This window comes from Procambarus clarkii, chromosome 62 (genome assembly GCF_040958095.1).
Source record: "Procambarus clarkii isolate CNS0578487 chromosome 62, FALCON_Pclarkii_2.0, whole genome shotgun sequence".
Taxonomy (NCBI): Eukaryota; Metazoa; Arthropoda; class Malacostraca; order Decapoda; family Cambaridae; genus Procambarus; species Procambarus clarkii.
Window position 1 is genome coordinate 2172356 of NC_091211.1, and position 18826 is coordinate 2191181.

The following is an 18826-nucleotide window of genomic DNA, read 5'->3' on the forward strand; positions in this document are numbered from 1 at the left end:
AACAGTGGCAGTTGGACCAGCAGGGGTGACAATAACAGTGGAAGCTTAACCAGCAGGGGTGTCAACAACAGGGGCAGCTGGACTAGCAGTGGTAACAACAACAACAACATTGGCAGCTGGACCAGCAAGGGTGACAACAACAACAACAGTAGCAGCTGGACCAGTAGGGGTGACAACAACAGTAGCAGCTGTACCAGCAGATGTGACAACTGTGGCAGCTGGACCAGCAGGGGTGACAACAGTGGCAGCTGGCCCAGCAGGGGTGAAAACATCAGTGCCAGCTGGACCAGCAGTGGTGACAACAGCAACAGCAGATGGACAAGCATTGGTGACAACAACAGTTGTAGCTGGACCTGCAGTGGTGACAACAACAACAGTGGCAGTTGGACCAGCAGGGGTGACAATAACAGTGGAAGCTTAACCAGCAGGGGTGTCAACAACAGGGGCAGCTGGACTAGCAGTGGTAACAACAACAACAACATTGGCAGCTGGACCAGCAAGGGTGACAACAACAACAACAGTAGCAGCTGGACCAGTAGGGGTGACAACAACAGTAGCAGCTGTACCAGCAGATGTGACAACTGTGGCAGCTGGACCAGCAGGGGTGACAACAGTGGCAGCTGGCCCAGCAGGGGTGAAAACAGCAACAGCAGATGGACCAGCAGTGGTGACAACAACAGTTGCAGCTGGACCTGCAGTGGTGACAACAACAACAGTGGCAGCTGGACCAGCAGTGGGGACAACAGTGACAGGTGAAGCAGCAGGGATGACAACAACAACAGTGGCTGCTGGACCAGCAGTGGTGACAACAGTGGCAGGTGGACCAGCAGTGGTGACGAAAACAGTAGTAGCTGGACCAACAGTGGTGATAACAGTGGCAGCTGAACCAACAGTGGTGACAACAACGGAGGTAGCTGGACTAGCAGTGGTGACAACAGTGGCAGGTGAACCAGCAGTGGTGACAACAGTGGCAGCAAAACCAGCAATGGTGACAACATCAGTAGCAGCTAAACCAGCAGGGGTGACAACAACAGTTGGACAAGCAGTGGTGACAACAACAACAACAGTGGCAGCTGGACCAGCAGTGGTGATAACAATAGTGACAGCTGGACCAGCAGTGGTGATAACAATAGTGACAGCTGGACCAGCAGTGATGACAACAACAACAGTAGCAGCTGGACCAGCAGGGGTAACAACAACAGTAGCAGCTGGACCAGCAGTGGTGACAACAGTGGCAGCTGGACCAGCAGGGGTAACAACAACAGTAGCAGCTGGACCAGCAGTGGTGACAACAGTGGCAGCTGGACCAGCAGGGGTCACTGCAACAGTGGCAGCTGGACCAGCAGGGGTGAAAACAACAGTGGCAGCTGGACCAGCAGTTGTGACAACGACATTGGCAGCTGGACCAACAGTGGTGACAACAACAGTGTCAGGTGGACCAGCAGGGGTGACAACAACAACCGTAGCAGCTGGACTAGTAGTAGTGACAACAATGGCAGTTGAGCCAACAGGGGTGACAAACACAACAGTAGCAGCTGGACCAGCAGGGGTGACAAACACAACAGTAGCAGCTGGACCAGCAGGGGTGACAACATTGGCAGCTGGCCCAGCAGTGGTGACAACAGTGGCAGCTGGAAGAACAGGGATGACAACAACAGTGGTAGCTGGACCAACAGAGGTGACAACAACAGTGGCAGCTGGACCAGCAGGGGTGACAACAGCAGTGGCAGCTGGACCAGCAGAGATGACAACGACAGTGGCAGCTGGACCAGCAGGGATGACAACGGTGGCAGCTGGACTAGCATGTGTGACAAAAACAGTGGCAGCTAGATCATCACTGGTGACAACAACAGTGGTAGCTGGACCAGCACGGGTGACAACAACAGTGGCAGTTGGACCAACAGTGGTGACAACAACAGTGTCAGCTAGACCAGCAGTGGTGACAACAATAGTGGCAGCTGGACCAGCAAGGGGTGACAACATCAGTGGCAGCTGGACCAGCAGTGGTGACAACAGCAACAGCAGGTGGACCAGCAGTGGTGACAAAAATAGTAGCAGCTGGACCTGCAGTGGTGACAACAACAACAGTGGCTGCTGGACCAGCATTGGTAACAACAGAGGCAGCTGGACCAGCATTGGTGACGAAAACAGTAGCAGCTGGACCAACAGTTGGTGACAACTGTGGCAGCTGAAACAACGGTGGTGACAAAAACAGTGGCAGCTGAACCAGTAGTGGTGACAACAGTGGCAGCTGAACAAGCAATGGTTACCTTACCTTGAGGTTACCTTGAGGTGCTTCCGGGGCTTAGCGTCCCCGCGGCCCTGTAGTCAACCAGGCCTCCTGGTTGCTGGACTGATCAACCAGGCTGTTGGACGCGGCTGCTCGCAGCCTGACGTATGAGTCGCAGCCTGGTTGAGCAGGTATCCTTTGGAGGTGCTTATCCAGTTCTCTCCTGAACACTGTGAGGGGTCGGCCACTTATGCCCCTTATGTGTAGTGGAAGCGTATTGAACAGTCTCGGGCCTCTGATGTTGATAGAGTTCTCTCTCAGAGTACCTGTTGCACCTCCGCTTTTCAACAGGGGTATTCTGCACATCCTGCCATGTTTTCTGGTCTCATGTGATGTTATTTATGTGTGCAGGTTTGGGACCAGCCCCTCTAACATTTTCCACGAGTAAATTATTATATATCTCTCCCGCCTGCGCTCAAGGGAGTACAGATTTAGGCTCTTTAGTCGGTCCCAATAGTTTAGGTGTTTTACTGAGTGAATTCTAGCAGTATAGGATCTCTGCACGCTCTCCAGGTCAGCAATTTCTCCAGCTTTGAAAGGGGCTGTCATTGTTCAGCAGTACTCCACTCTAGAGAGCACAAGCGTTTTGAAAAGTGTCATCATCGGGGTATAGCATCTCTAGTGTGAAAAGTTCTTGTTATCCAACCTGTCATTTTTCTTGCAGTTGTGACGGCTACTTTATTGTGTTCTTTAAAGGTAAGGTCTTCCGACATGAGTACACCCAGATCCTTTACATTGCCTTTTCGTTCTATGTCATGATTTGCCTGAGTTTTGTACGTGGTTTCCGTTTTTATATTTTCATTTTTTCCATAGCGCATGAGCTGGAACTTATCTTCGTTAAACACCATATTATTTTCTGTAGCCCATAGAAAGACCTGATCTACATCTGACTGGAGGTTTTGCCTTGTCCTCTATGTTGCCTACTCTCATGAAGATCCTAGTGTCATCTGCAAAGGATGATACAGTGCTATAGGTTGTGTTCTTGTCTATGTCCGATATGAGGATGAGAAAAAGTACTGGAGCAAGCACAGTACCCTGGGGGACTGAGCTCTTCACGGTTGATGCGCTGGATTTTATTTTGTTGACTATTACACATTGGGTTCTGTTGGTCAGGAAATTGTAGATCCATCTGCCTATTTTTCCGGTAATTCCTTTTGAACGCATTTTATGTGCAATAACGCCATGATCACATTTATCAAAAGCTTTTGCGAAATCTGTGTAAATTACATCAGCGTTTTGTTTGTCTTCCATAGCATCTAATGCCATGTCATAGTGGTCCAGCAACTGCGACAGGCAAGAGCGCCCTGTTCTGAAATCGTGTTGTCCGGGGTTATGGAGTTGCTGTGATTCCATGTATTTTGTGATCTTACTTCTTAGCACTCTCTCAAAATTTTTTAAATTGTGCGATGTTAGTGCTATCGGTCTGTAATTTTTTGCCTCTGCCTTATTTCCTCCTTTATGAAGTGGTGCTATCTCTGCTGTTTTTAGTATATCAGGAATAACGCCAGTATCTAGGCTTTGTCTCCACAGAATGTGGAGGGCCTGCAATAGTGGTTTTTTACAGTTCTTGATGAATATGGAGTTCCAAGAATCCGTGCCTGGTGCATAGTGCATAGGCATACTGTTTATGGCTTCTTCAAAATCTAGCGGGGATAGGGTGACGTCTGATATATGATTTGATGTTGGTATCATATCCATGAAAAAATCATTTGGGTTATGAATCTTTAGTGCGTTTAATGGCTCACTGAAAACAGAGTCGTACTGCTTCCTCAGTAGCTCGCTCATTTCTTTGTTGTCATCGGTGAAAGTTCCATCTCCCTTTCGCAGGGGCCCGATACTAGATGTGGTTTTTTATCTTGATTTTGCATAGGAGAAAAAATATTTCGGATTTCTCTCTGTTTCACTGATGGCCTTTTGCTCTCTTTGCCTCTCCTGGGTTTTGTATGATTCTTATAGCTTGAGTTCAATTGTTTCTATTTCTCTACCTAACCTTCTTTGGCGTTCTTGAGATAAGGTGCGACTCTCAAGTTGTTCCGCGATTCGTTTTCTTCGCCTATATAGGGAACGACGTTCCCGTTCCAATCTGCATCTCTTTCTCTTTTTCTTAGGGGTATGCGGTTTGAACATATTTCTAGTGCTACTGAGCATATTTTTTCCAGGCATTGGTTCAGGTTTGCATTTTCTAGCTGTTCTTCCCAGTTTATTTCTGTGAAATCCTGGTTTGTTTGCTCCCAGTTTATCTGTTTATTATTGAAGTTGAATTTGCTGAAATCTCCACCGAGAATCTGGACTGGTTTTGAAGGTCTACTCCCCATGGTTGTCATAACTTCAATTAAGTTGTGATCTGAGTAACAGGTATTTGTAATCATTATGTTCCTGATCAATTCATCATTATTAGTGAAAATGAGGTCCAGCGTGTTCTCCTTCCTAGTTGGTTTTACTATTTGCTGGTTTAAGACAAACCTGTCGCACATCCGTAGCAGGTCATTTGCATGTGCCTGTTCATTTAGGCTACTTCTTGGTATTCTTTCTGATATTACTGTATTAGCCAGGTGCTTCCATTTCAGGTGCCCTAGGTTGAAGTCCCCCAGCAGGATGATGTTCGGAGCTGGATTAGTGAGGTTTTCCAAGCAGTGTTCTATTTTCATTAGTTGGTCTTTAAACTGCTGGGGGTTTGCCTCCGGTGACTTATATACAAGGAAAATAACTACATTTAGAATCTCTATTTTGATTATCAGCACTTCCACCATATCATTTGAGGTGTTTAGCAGCTCAGTACAGATGAGTGTGTCTTTGATGTAGAGGCTGACCCCACCCTGAAGCCGGTGTTTCCTATCACATCTGAAAAGATTGTACTCTGAGATCCATATTTCACCATCATGGTAGTCCTTTGTGTGTTTAATCTGTGGCATCTGGACCAGCAGAGGTGACAACAGTGGCAGCTGGCCAAGCAGTGGTGACAACAGGGGCAGCTGAACCAGCAGTGGTGACAACAGTAACAGCTGGACCAGCAGGGGTAACAACAACAGTAGCAGCTGGACCAGCAGTGGTGACAAACACAACAGTAGCAGGTGGACCACCAGGGATGACAACAGTGTCAGCTGGCCCAGTAGTGGTGACAACAGTGGCAGCTGGACGAGCAGGGGGTGACAACAACAGTGGCAGCTGGACCAACAGAGGTGACAACAACAGTGGCAGCTGGACCACCATGGGTGACAACAGCAACAGCAGATGGACAAGCAGTGGTGACAACAACAGTTGTAGCTGGACCTGCAGTGGTAACAACAACAACAGTGTCAGCTGGCCCAGCAGTGGTGACAACAGTGGCAGCTGGACGAGCAGGGGGTGACAACAACAGTGGCAGCTGGACCAACAGAGGTGACAACAACAGTGGCAGCTAGACCAGCATGGGTGACAACAACAGTGGCAGCTGGACCAGCAGTGGTGACAAAATCAGTGGCAGCTGGACCAGCAGAGATGACAACAACAGTGGCAGCTGGACCAGCAGGGATGACAACAGTGGCAGTTGGACGAGCATGTGTGACAACAACAGTGGCAGCTAGACCATCACTGGTGACTACAACAGTGGCAGCTGGACCAGCAGTCGTAACAACAACAACAGTAGCAGCTGGACCAGCAGGGTTGACAACAACTGTAGCAGATGAACAGGCAGGGGTGACAACAACAGTGGCAGCTGGACCAGCATAGATGGCAACAATAGTGACAGCTGTACCAGCAGGGGTGACAACAATAGTGACAGATGGACCAGCAGAAGAGACAACAGTGGCAGCTGAGCCAACAAGGGTTACAATAACAGTGGCAGCTGAACCAGCAGTGGTGACAACAACAACAGCAACAGCTGGTCCAGCAGTGGTGACAACAGTAACAGCTGGTCCAGCAGTGGTGACAACAGTAACAGCTGGACGAGCGGTGGTAACAACAACAGTAGCAGCTCGACCAGCAGGGGTCACTACAACAGAGGCAGATGGACCAGCAGGGGTGAAAACATCAGTGGCAGTTGGACCAGCAGTGGTGACAACAACAGTGGCAGCTGGACCAGTAGGGGTTTTAACAACAGTGGCAGCTGGACCAACTGTCGTTAAAACAACAGTGGCAGCTTGCTCAGAAGTGGTGAGAACAAAAGTGGCAGTTGGACCAACAGTGGTGACAACCCAGCAAACACAAATCATATAGAAAACGTTTATCTATCTCTTCCCATAGGTGTAGGAATGACTTGCATTGAGAATGGTGCAGGAGAGCCTTTGAGAAACTTTTAATTTAATCCAAAAATCCAAACACATAGGTTTAATAATAAATTGTTTTTCTACAACTATTTTGTTCCTAATGTATTACAGATTGTTTTTACATGTTTAAATATAGAATATATGGTGTTTTTTGTAATATTCATTAATAAATTGTGAATGATATTTAATGGATGAATGAAACCTTCAAAATACATTTAGTTATTGTATGATCAGAAAAAAATAGTTTTTCAAATTTTCTAAAAATCGCTCTTTTTAACACAATTTGACTCCTTATGCATTCCACTAAACACTAATATCATGTTTAAATATATAATTTATGTATTATTCCTTAAAATAATTGATATAAATTATAAATGTTGCTGGAAAGTGGCGTGAAAGAATCTGAAAACGTTTTGATGTCTTATATATTGGAGGAGAGCAAAGAGGAAGGAGGAGGAGGAGGAGGAGGAGGGCGAGGAGGAGGAGGGCAAGGAGAAAGGAGGAGGAGGAGGGCTAGGAGGAAGGAGGAGGATGGCTAGGAGGAAGGAGGAATTAGGAGGAGGGCGAGGAGGAAGGAGGACGAGGAGGATGGAGAAGAAGAGCGAGGAGGAAAGAGGAATAGGAGGGCGAGGAGGAAGGAGGAGGAGGAGGGCGAGGAGGAAGGAGGAGGTGGGCGAGGAGGAAGGAGAGGTGGAATGAGGAGGGCAAGGAGGAAGAGGGCGAGGAGGAGGAAGGCGAGGAGTAAGGAACAGAACGAGGAGGAAAGAGAAGGAGTAGGTCTAGGAGAAAGGAGGAAGAGGGGGGGAGGGGGAAAGAGGAGGTGCAAGGAGGAGGACCTCGGGGAGGGGGGGAACTAAGTGACGGAGAAGAGGAGGGGGGAGAATAGCAGGGGTAGAAGTAGTAGAGGGAAACGGGAGAGGGCGAAGAGGAGAAGTGAGGGAAGGGGGATGAGAAGGAAGGGGAAGGGGAGGAGGTGAGGGTAGGGGGAAGAAGTAAGAGAACGAGGCAGTAAGGAGGGGGGAGGGGTAAGTGAAGGGGGGATGGGGAGGAGGGCGAAAAGGAGGGCTAACAGACGGGGATGAGGAGGAGGGGGAGAGAGGAGGGGTAGGAGAAGGGGAAGAAGAGAGGGAGGGGTAAAAGAAAGGGGGTAAAAAGGGGGGAGGGGTAAGAGAAGGGTGGATGAGGAGGAGGGGAGGGGGAAAGAGAAGGGGGATGAGGAGGAATGGGAAGAGGAGGGGGAAGAAGGGAGGGGGTAAGAGAAAGGGAAAGAGAATGGGGTAGGGGTAAGAGAAGGGGGAGGAGGAGGGGGAAGGGTAAGGGAAGGGGGATGAGGAGTGGGGAGGGGGGTAAGAGAAGGGGGGATGTGAAGGAAGGGAAAGAGGAGGGGTAAGAGAAAGGGAATGAGAAGGAGGAAGGGGAAGAGGAGGGGGGAAGAGGGTAGGAGGGAAAAGAGGAAGGTGGGGAGGAGAAGATGGGGAGGGAGTGTAACAGGATCTGTGTGACGGCTGGGGCATGTACACTATAGGCCTACAGAGTTGCCATGACGTGTTAGGGCGCTGAATTATACAGGCATGTCTTGGTAGATGACTATGGTGTGTTCATCTTCATAAAATACAACAAGAAAAATAAAGAATCAGATAATAATGTTTTACATTAATTTCACTTTACTAATGAATTAAATTAGTATTATTAAGTGAACATGCAGGTTGGTGAGGCAGCGACGGCTGTGATGTGGGTCCCACCAGGCGACGGCCAGCTAGTACCCAGCTGACCATCACCCGGGTGGGACAGTGTTTATACCCGCGGGTAGTGACCATCACCCCCTCCCTTCCCTGCTCTTCCCCTTCCTTCTCTTACCCCTCCCCTGCTCTTCCCCTTCCTTCTCTTACCCCTCCCCCTGCTCTTCCCCTTCCTTCTCTTACCCCTCCCCCTGCTCTTACCCCTCCCCCTGCTCTTCCCCTTCCTTCTCTTACCCCTCCCCCTGCTCTTCCCCTTCCTTCTCTTACCCCTCCCCCTGCTCTTCCCCTTCCTTCTCTTACCCCTCCCCCTGCTCTTCTCCTCCGTTACTTAATTCCCCCCTTTCCCCCCCAGACGTCCTGCTCCTTCCCCCCTCCTCCTTTCCTCTCCCCTTTCTTCCTCCTTCCTCTTAGACCTACTCCTTCCTCCTCTTTTTCATCGTCCTTCCTCCTCTGCCTCGCCCTCCTCCTTTCTCCTCGCCCTCCTCCTCCTACCTCCTCGCCCTCCTCCTTCCTTCTCGCCCTCCTCCTTCCTTCTCGCCCTCCTCCTCCTTCATCCTCGCCCTCCTCCTCCTTCCATCTCGCCCTCCTCCTCCTTCCATCTCGCTCTCCTCCTCCTTCCTCCCTCCTCGCCTTCCTCCTCCTTCCTCCTTGCCCTCCTCCTCGCCCTCCTTCTCCTTCCTCCTCGCACTCCTCCTCCTCCTCCTTCCTCCTCGCCCTCCTCCTTCCTCCTCGCTCTCCTCCTCCTCGCCCTCTTCTTCCTTCCTCCTCCTATTTTTTCCTCCTTGCTCTCCTCCTTCTCCTTCCTCCTCGACCTATTAATCCTTTCTTCTCGCCCTCCTCCTTCTTCCTTGCCCTCTTCCTCCTTCCTCCTCGCCCTCTTCCTCCTTCCTCCTAGCTCTCCTCCTCTTTCCAATTCCTCCTTACTCGCCTCCTCCTTGCCCTCCTCCTCCTTCCTCCTCCTCTTTCCTCCTTCCTCCTCGCTCGCCTCCTCCTCCTCCCTCTTCGCCCTCCTCCTCCTTCCTCCTTGCTCTCCTCCTTCTTCCTCCTCGCCCTCCTCCTCCTTCCTCCTTCCTCCTCCTCGCCCTCCTCCTCCTTCCTCCTCGATCTCCGCCTCCCTCCTCCTCGAGCTCTTCTTAAAAAAATGAATAAAAATTATGAATTAACCTTTATTATGATCTTTTCTTTTTACTAAATGTAGAAATATACTTTTATATTTCTACATTTATATAAATAACAGCAATAAAAAACTACGATTATGAAACATTAAAGGTTGCCACAAGGTTTCAATTTTTTTTTAGCCAACGTTTCGTGCGATATGTTTCAGAAACTTATTTACATCCACTCATAATTATGCATTTAATGCGTGAAAACAAACGTTGCCAATACTTTCCAACACTTTCCAGATACGTTGTGCCAACCTAAAATTGTTTCCTGGGAACAACAGTGGCAGCTGGACCAGCAGTGGTGACAACTATAGTGGCAGCTGGACCAGCAAGGGGTGACAACTACAGTGGCAGCTGGACCGGCAGGGGTGACAACAGCAACAGCAGGTGGACCAGCAGTGGTGACAACAACAGTAGCAGCTGGACCTGCAGAGGTGACAACAACAACAGTGTGTTACGGACCCGAGCCCAGCGTCCGAGCACGGAGCAGTGACGACCGCGCCATCTGTGGGTCAGCTCCCGAAACCCCCTCCAATTGGACGACGCCATCTAGTGAGGACGAGATATACAGGCCACAGGGGCTGGTTTCCCGTCCTAATCAGCTCGTGACATAGCCGCTGCTGACCTCTGGTGAGGTGACGCTTAAACAGCAACGCCATCTATGGAGTGGATAGGTGGGCGTTTGCGTCTAAGCCTGTAAGTGAGGTGCCCTAGAGTGTAACTAGTTCTGATGACGTGTCTGATTACAGAGTCGACCTGGGACTGCTGGATTGGACGATGGGCAGTCTACCCAAGGCAGCCATAGTATCTCCACGTGTTTGCTGCAGCAGCTGTGAGTCACCCCCCCCCCCCCCTCCCGGATGAACACTGTTGTGTTAGCCTGCCTGTGAGGTGGCAGAACCAGGAATTGTCGTACCCGGGGCTGACTGGTGGAGAAGACTAGCCACTGGGGTGTTGTGGTGAGGAGAGTGATCAACGGTATCACACGAGGCTCCTGCCTAGGGCTTGCAACCCTAGTATCGGTCGTGGAGTGGCCTACGCAGCAAAGCTGATTGGAACCTGCCAGCTACAGGCTGGATTTGTGGTTGAAGGCCTCCACGATGGTGCACCCAGTGGGACTGTGATTTGGCTGGCCTGTGGCCAGGGTAGACTCGCCTAGGGAATCTAAGGATTCATCGTGAGGCCACAAGAAGAGGACCAGGGCTACTCGTCTTGAGCACCGTGAAACATCCTGAGTCTTCGGGAGAAGAAGAAGTCATTGTACATAAGTGTAGTCATAGTAACCGCGTGTGACGGTTTATATATTTATTTATGGTGGTGGTGTAATAATATATTTAAGTTTAGTGCCTTTGTCTCCCTTCTCCTTTAATTTACTTGCGTTACGGAACACACCCCTTGAAAGCCACTACTAACTTGGGGCCGGATACCCAATTTCTAATAACATCAGAGAAAGAACCCAGTTGCGACCCAATAGGGCCGTAACACAGTGGCAGCTGGACCAGCAGTGGTGACAACAGTGACAGGTGAGCCAGCAGGGATGACAACAACAACAACAGTGGCTGCTGGACCAGCAGTGGTGACAACAATGGCAGCTGTACCAGCAGTGGTGATGAAAACAGTAGCAGCTGGACCAACAGTGGTGACAACAGTGGCAGCTGAACCAGCAGTGGTGACAAGTGGCAGCTGAACCAGCAATGGAGACAACAACAGTAACAGCTGGACCAGCAGTGGTGACAACAGTAACAGCTGAACCAGCAGGGGTAACAACAACAGTAGAAGCTGGACCAGCAATGGTGACAACAGTTGCAGCTGGACCAGCAGGGGCCACTACAAGAGAGGCACATGGACCAGCAGTGGTGACAACAACAGTGGCTGCTGGACAAGCAGTGGTGACAACAAAGTGGCAGCTGGACCAGCAGTGGTGACAACAACAGTGGCAGCTGGACCAGCAGTGGTGACAACAGTGTCAGCTGAACCAGCAATGGTGACAACAACAATGGCAGCTGGACCAGCAGTGGTGGCAACAGTAACAGCTGGACCAGCAGTGGTGACAACAACAGTGGCACCTGGACCAGCAGTGGTGACAACAGTGGCAGCTGAACCGGCAGGGATGACAACAACAGTGGCAGCTGGACCAGCAGGGGGGACAACAACAGTGGCAGCTGAACCAGCAGTTTTGACAACAAGAGTGGCAGCTGAGCCAGCAGTGGTGACAACGTTTGCAGATGGACCAAATGTAGTGACAACAGTGGCAGCTGAACTAACTGTGGTGACAAAAACAGTGGCAGCTTGACCAGCAGTAATGACAACTGGGGCAGCTGGAAGAGCAGGTGTGACCACAACAGTTGCAACTGAACCGGCAGGGGCGACATCAAAAGTGGCAGCTTGACCAGCAGAAGTGACAACAACAGTAGCAGATGGACCAACAGTGGTGATAACAACAGTGACAGCTGCACCAACAATGGTGACAACAACAGTGGCAGCTGGTCCAGCAGTGGTGACAACAACAGTGGCAGCTGGACCAGCAGGGGTGACAACAACAGTGGCAGCTGGACCAGCAGGGGTGACAACAACAGTAGCAGCTGGACCAGCAGGGGTGATAACAACAGTGGCAGCTGAACCAGCAGGGGTGACAACTACACCGGCAAATGGACTCGCAGTGGTGACAACAACAACAACAGTGGCAGCTGGACCAGAAAGGGTGACAACAACAACAGTAGCAGCTGTACCAGCAGATGTGACAACAGTGGCTGCTGGACCAGCAGGGTGTCAACAGTGGCTGCTAGACAGGCAGAGGTGACAACAGCAACAGCAGGTGGACCAGCAGTGGTGACAACAGCAACAGCAGGTGGACCAGCAGTGGTGACAAACACAACAGTAGAAGGTGGACCACCAGGGGTGACAACAGTGGCAGATGACCCAGCAGTGGTGACAACAGTGGCAGCTGGACGAGCAGGAGTGACAACAGCAGTGTCAGCTGGACCAACAGAGGTGACAACAACAGTGGCAGCTGGACCAACATGGGTGACAACAGCAGTGGCAGCTGGACCAGCAGTAGTGACAACAACAGTGGCAGCTGGACAAGCAGAGATGACAACAATAGTAGCAGCTGGAGCAGCAGGTATGACAACAGTGGCAGTTGGACCAGCATGTGTGACAACAACAGTAGCAGCTAGACCATCACTGGTCACTACAACAGGTGCAGCTGGACCAGCAGGGTTGACAACAACTGTAGCAGATGAACAGGCAGCGGTGACAACAACAGTGGCTGCTGCACCAGCATTGTTGACAACAATTGTGGCAGATGGCCCAGCAGTGGTGACAACAGTGGCAGCTGGACGAGCAGGAGTGACAACAACAGTGTCAGCTGGACCAACAGAGGTGACAACAATTGTGACAGCTGTACCAGCAGGGGTGACAACAATAGTGACAGATGGACCTGCAGAGGAGACAACAGTGGCAGCTGAGCCAGCAAGGGTGAAAATAACAGTGGCAGCTGAACCAGCAGTGGTGACAACAGTAACAGCTGGACCAGCAGGGGTGACAACAGTGACAGCTGGACCAGCTTTGGTGACAACAACAGTGGCATCTAGGTCAATAATGGTGACAACAACAAAAGTGGCAGCTGGGCCAGCAGGGTTGACAACAACAGTAGCAGATGGAAAGGCAGGGGTGACAACAACAGTGGAAGCTGGACCAGCAGGGGTGATAACAACAGTGACAGCTGGACCAGCGGAACTAACACCAACATCAGAGGCAGCTGGACCAGCAGGTTTGACAACAACAGTAGCAGATGGACAGGCAAGGGTGAAAACAACAGTGTCAACTTGAGCAGCAGGGGTGACAACAACAGTAGCAGCTGGACCAACAGGTTTGACAACAACAGTGGCAGCTTGACCAGCAGTGGTGACAACAAAAACAGCAGCAGCTGGACCAGCAGCGATGACAACAACAATAGCAAATGGACCAGCAGTGATGATAACAGTGGCAGCCGAGCCAGCAGGGGTGACAACAGTGGCAGCTGGACCAGCAGTGGTCACAACAACAACATTAGCAGCTGAACAATCAGTGGTGATAACAAAAGTGACTGCTGGACCAGTAGGAGTGACAACAACAATAGCAGCTGGACCAGCAGTGGTGCCAACAGTGGCAGCTGGACCAGCAGCGATGATAACAACAATAGCAAATGGACCAGCAGTGATGACAACAGTGGCAGCCGAACCAGCAGGGTTGACAACAACAACAGTGGCAGCTGGACCAGCAGGGTTGACAACAACAGTAGCAGTTGGACAGGCAGGGGTGACAACAACAGTGGCAGCTGGACCAGCAGTGATGACAACAGTGGCAGCCGAACCAGCAGGGGTGACAACAACAATAGCAGCTGGACCAACAGTGGTGACAACAGTGGCAGCTGGACCAGCAGGGGTCACTACAACAGTGGCAGCTGGACCAGCAGTGATGACAACAGTGGCAGCCGAACCAGCAGGGGTGACAACAACAATAGCAGCTGGACCAACAGTGGTGACAACAACAGTGGCAGCTGGACCAGCAGTGACAACAACAGAGGCAGCTGGACCAACATTGGTGGCAACAACAGTGACAGCTGGACCAGCAGTGATGACAACAGTGGCAGCCGAACCAGCAGGGGTGACAACAACAATAGCAGCTGGACCAACAGTGGTGACAACAGTGGCAGCTGGACCAGCAGGGGTCACTACAACAGTGGCAGCTGGACCAGCAGTGGTGACAACAATGGCAGCTGGACCAGCAGTGGTGACGAAAACAGTAGCAGCTGGACCAACAGTGGTGACAACAGTGGCAGCTGAACCAGCAGTGGTGACAAGTGGCAGCTGAACCAGCAATGGAGACAACAACAGTAACAGCTGGACCAGCAGTGGTGACAACAGTAACAGCTGAACCAGCAGGGGTAACAACAACAGTAGAAGCTGGACCAGCAAAGGTGACAACAGTTGCAGCTGGACCAGCAGGGGCCACTACAACAGAGGCACATGGACCAGCAGTGGTGACAACAACAGTGGCTGCTGGACCAGCAGTGGTGACAACAAAGTGGCAGCTGGAATAGCAGTTGTGACAACAACAGTGGCAGCTGAACCAGCAATGGTGACAACAACAGTGGCAGCTGGACCAGCAGTGGTGACAACAGTGTCAGCTGAACCAGCAATGGTGACAACAACAATGGCAGCTGGACCAGCAGTGGTGGCAACAGTAACAGCTGGACCAGCAGTGGTGACAACAACAGTGGCACCTGGACCAGCAGTGGTGACAACAGTGGCAGCTGAACCAGCAATAGTGACAACAACAGTGGCAGCTGGACCAGCAGTGGTGGCAACAGTAACAGCTGGACCAGAAGGGGTCACTACAACAGAGGCAGATGGACCAGCAGTGGTGACAACAACAGTGGCAGCTGGACTAGCAAGGGGTGACAACAACAGTGGCAGCTGGACCAGCAGGGGTGACAACAACAGTGACAGCTGGACCAGCAGTGGTGACAACAACAGTAGTGACCGCTGCACCAGCAAAGATGGCAACACTAGTGACAGCTGTACCAGCAGAGGAGATAACAGTGTCAGCTGAGCCAGCAAGGGTGACAATAACAACAACAGTAGCAGCTGGACAAGCAGGGGTAACAACATTGGCAGCTGGACAAGTACGGTGACAACATATGTGGCAGCTGGACCAGCAGTGATGACAACAGTGACAGATTAGCCAGCAGGGATGACAACAAAACCAACAGTGGCAGCTGAACCAGCAGGGGTGACAACTACACCGGCAAATGGACTCGCAGTGGTGACAACAACAACAACAGTGGCAGCTGGACCAGAAAGGGTGACAACAACAACAGTAGCAGCTGTACCAGCAGATGTGACAACAGTGGCTGCTGGACCAGCAGGGTGTCAACAGTGGCTGCTAGACAAGCAGAGGTGACAATATCAGTGGCAGCTGGACTAGCAGTGGTGACAACAGCAACAGCAGGTGGACCAGCAGTGGTGACAAACACAACAGTAGCAGGTGGACCACCAGGGGTGACAACAGTGGCAGATGACCCAGCAGTGGTGAAAACAGTGGCAGCTGGACGAGCAGGAGTGACAACAACAGTGTCAGCTGGACCAACAGAGGTGACAACAACAGTGGCAGCTGGACCAACATGGGTGACAACAGCAGTGGCAGCTGGACCAGCAGTAGTGACAACAACAGTGGCAGCTGGACCAGCAGAGATGACAACAATAGTAGCAGCTGGAGCAGCAGGGATGACAACAGTGGCAGTTGGACCAGCATGTGTGACAACAACAGTAGCAGCTAGACCATCACTGGTCACTACAACAGGTGCAGCTGGACCAGCACGGGTGTCAACAACAGTGGCAGGGGCCCAGCAGTGGTGACAACAACAGTGCCAGCCGGACCATTGGTGGTGACAACAACAGTGGCAGCTGGACCATCAGTGGTAACAACAACTGTAGCAGATGAACAGGCAGCGGTGACAACAACAGTGGCTGCTGCACCAGCAGGGTTGACAACAATTGTGGCAGATGGCCCAGCAGCGGTGACAACAGTGGCAGCTGGACGAGCAGGAGTGACAACAACAGTGTCAGCTGGACCAACAGAGGTGACAACAATAGTGACAGCTGTACCAGCAGGGGTGACAACAATAGTGACAGATGGACCTGCAGAGGAGACAACAGTGGCAGCTGAGCCAGCAAGGGTGAAAATAACAGTGGCAGCTGAACCAGCAGTGGTGACAACAGTAACAGCTGGACCAGCAGGGGTGACAACAGTGACAGCTGGACCAGCTTTGGTGACAACAACAGTGGCATCTAGGCCAATAATGGTGACAACAACAAAAGTGGCAGCTGGGCCAGCAGGGTTGACAACAACAGTAGCAGATGGAAAGGCAGGGGTGACAACAACAGTGGAAGCTGGACCAGCAGGGGTGATAACAACAGTGACAGCTGGACCAGCAGAACTAACACCAACATCAGAGGCAGCTGGACCAGCAGGTTTGACAACAACAGTAGCAGATGGACAGGCAAGGGTGAAAACAACAGTGTCAACTTGAGCAGCAGGGGTGACAACAACAGTAGCAGCTGGACCAACAGGTTTGACAACAACAGTGGCAGCTTGACCAGCAGTGGTGACAACAAAAACAGCAGCAGCTGGACCAGCAGCGATGACAACAACAATAGCAAATGGACCAGCAGTGATGACAACAGTGGCAGCCGAGCCAGCAGGGGTGACAACAGTGGCAGCTGGACCAGCAGTGGTCACAACAACAACATTAGCAGCTGAACAATCAGTGGTGATAACAAAAGTGACTGCTGGACCAGTAGGGGTGACAACAACAATAGCAGCTGGACCAGCAGTGGTGACAACAGTGGCAGCTGGACCAGCAGCGATGATAACAACAATAGCAAATGGACCAGCAGTGATGACAACAGTGGCAGCCGAACCAGCAGGGTTGACAACAACAACAGTGGCAGCTGGACCAGCAGGGTTGACAACAACAGTAGCAGTTGGACAGGCAGGGGTGACAACAACAGTGGCAGCTGGACCAGCAGTGATGACAACAGTGGCAGCCGAACCAGCAGGGGTGACAACAACAATAGCAGCTGGACATACAGTGGTGACAACAGTGGCAGCTGGACCAGCAGGGGTCACTACAACAGTGGCAGCTGGACCAGCAGTGATGACAACAGTGGCAGCCGAACCAGCAGGGGTGACAACAACAATAGCAGCTGGACCAACAGTGGTGACAACAACAGTGGCAGCTGGACCAGCAGTGACAACAACAGAGGCAGCTGGACCAACAGTGGAGACAACAACAGTGGCAGCTGGACCAGCAGTGACAACAACAGAGGCAGCTGGACCAGCAACGGGGGACAACAACAGAGGCAGCAAGACCAGCAGGGGTGACAAAAACAACATTGGCAGCTGTACCAGAGACAACAATAGTGACAGCTGTACCAGCACGGGTGACAATAATAGTGACAGCTGTACCAGCACGGGTGACAATAATAGGGACAGCTGGACCAGCACGGGTGACAAATTCAGTGGAAGCTGGTCTAGCAATGATGACAACAACAGTGGTAGTTGGACCAGCATTGGTGACAACAGTTGCAGCTGGACCAGCAGAGGTGACAACAGTGGCAACTGGACCAGCAGTTGTGACAACAGTGGCAACTGGACCAGCAGTTGTGACAACAGTGGCAGCTGGACCAGCAGGGATGAGAGCAACTGTAGCACCTGGACCAGCAGTTGTGACAACAGTGGCCGCTGGACCAGCAGGGATGAGAGCAACTGTAGCACCTGGACCATCAGAGGTCACAACAACAGTGGCAGCTGGACCAGCAGGGGTGACAACAACAGTGGCAGCTGGACCAGCAGAGGTCACAACAACAGTGGCAGCTGGACCAGCAGAGGTCACAACAACAGTGGCAGCTGGACCAGCAGGGGTGAAAACAACAGTGGCAGCTGAACCAGCAGGGGTGACAACAACAGTGGCAGCTGGACCAACAGTGGTGACAACAACAGTGGCAGCTGGACAAGCAGTGGTGACAACAACAACATTGGACGCTGCAGCAGAGACAACAATAGTGACAGCTGTACCAGCAGAGGTGACAACAAAAGTGACAGGTGGACCAGCAGGGGTGACAAAAACAGTGGTAGCTAAACCAGCAGGGGTGACAACAAAAGTGACGGCAGGACCAGCAGGGGTGACAACAACAATAGCAGCAATACCAGCAGTGGTGACAACAGTGGCAGCTGGACCAGCCGGGGAGACAACAGTGGCAGCTGGACCAGCAGTGGTGACAACAGTGGCAGCTGGACCAGCAGGGGTGACAGCAACAGTAGCCGCTGGACCAGCAGGGGTGAAATTAACAGTGGCAGCTGGCCCAGCAGTGGCGACAATAACATTGGCAGTTGGACCACCAGGGGTTACAACAACAGTGGCAGCTGGACCAGCAGTGGTGACAACAGTGGCAGCTGGGCCTGCAGTGGTGACAACAGTGGCAGCTAAATCAAAAGCGGTGACAACAGTGGCAGGTGGACCAGCAGTGGTGACGACAACAGTAGCAGCTGGACCATCAGTGATGACAATAGTGGAAGCTGAAGCAGCAGTGGTGAAAACAACAGTCTCAGCTGGACCAGCAGTTGTGACAACAGTTGCAGCTGAACCAGCAGTCGTGACAACAGTGGCATATGAGCCAGCAGTGGTGACAACAACAGTGGCAGCTGGATCATCAGTGGTGACAACAACAGTGGCAGCTGGAGCAGCAGTGGTGACAGGAACAGTGGCAGCTGGATCAGCAGTGGTGAAAACAAGGAAGCTGGAGCAGCAGTGGTGACAACAGTGGCCGCTGGACCAGCAGGGGT

At 51.6% G+C, this 18826-nt stretch overlaps 1 protein-coding gene across 1 annotated transcript in view; it reads right to left on the reverse strand.

Annotated features, from left to right (window-relative positions):
* Positions 1 to 417: 417 nt before the first annotated feature.
* LOC138354228 (mucin-2-like) overlaps positions 418 to 18826 on the reverse strand; it is a 19563-nt gene continuing 1154 nt past the window's right edge. Inside the window, exons 2-6 of the mRNA XM_069308114.1 lie at positions 17967 to 18751; positions 15800 to 17383; positions 12166 to 14286; positions 10592 to 10673; positions 418 to 1007 (exon numbers count right to left, since the gene is read on the reverse strand). Of these exons, the coding sequence (XP_069164215.1) occupies positions 418 to 1007; positions 10592 to 10673; positions 12166 to 14286; positions 15800 to 17383; positions 17967 to 18751 (5162 nt within the window). The remainder of the gene's footprint in view (positions 1008 to 10591; positions 10674 to 12165; positions 14287 to 15799; positions 17384 to 17966; positions 18752 to 18826) is intronic.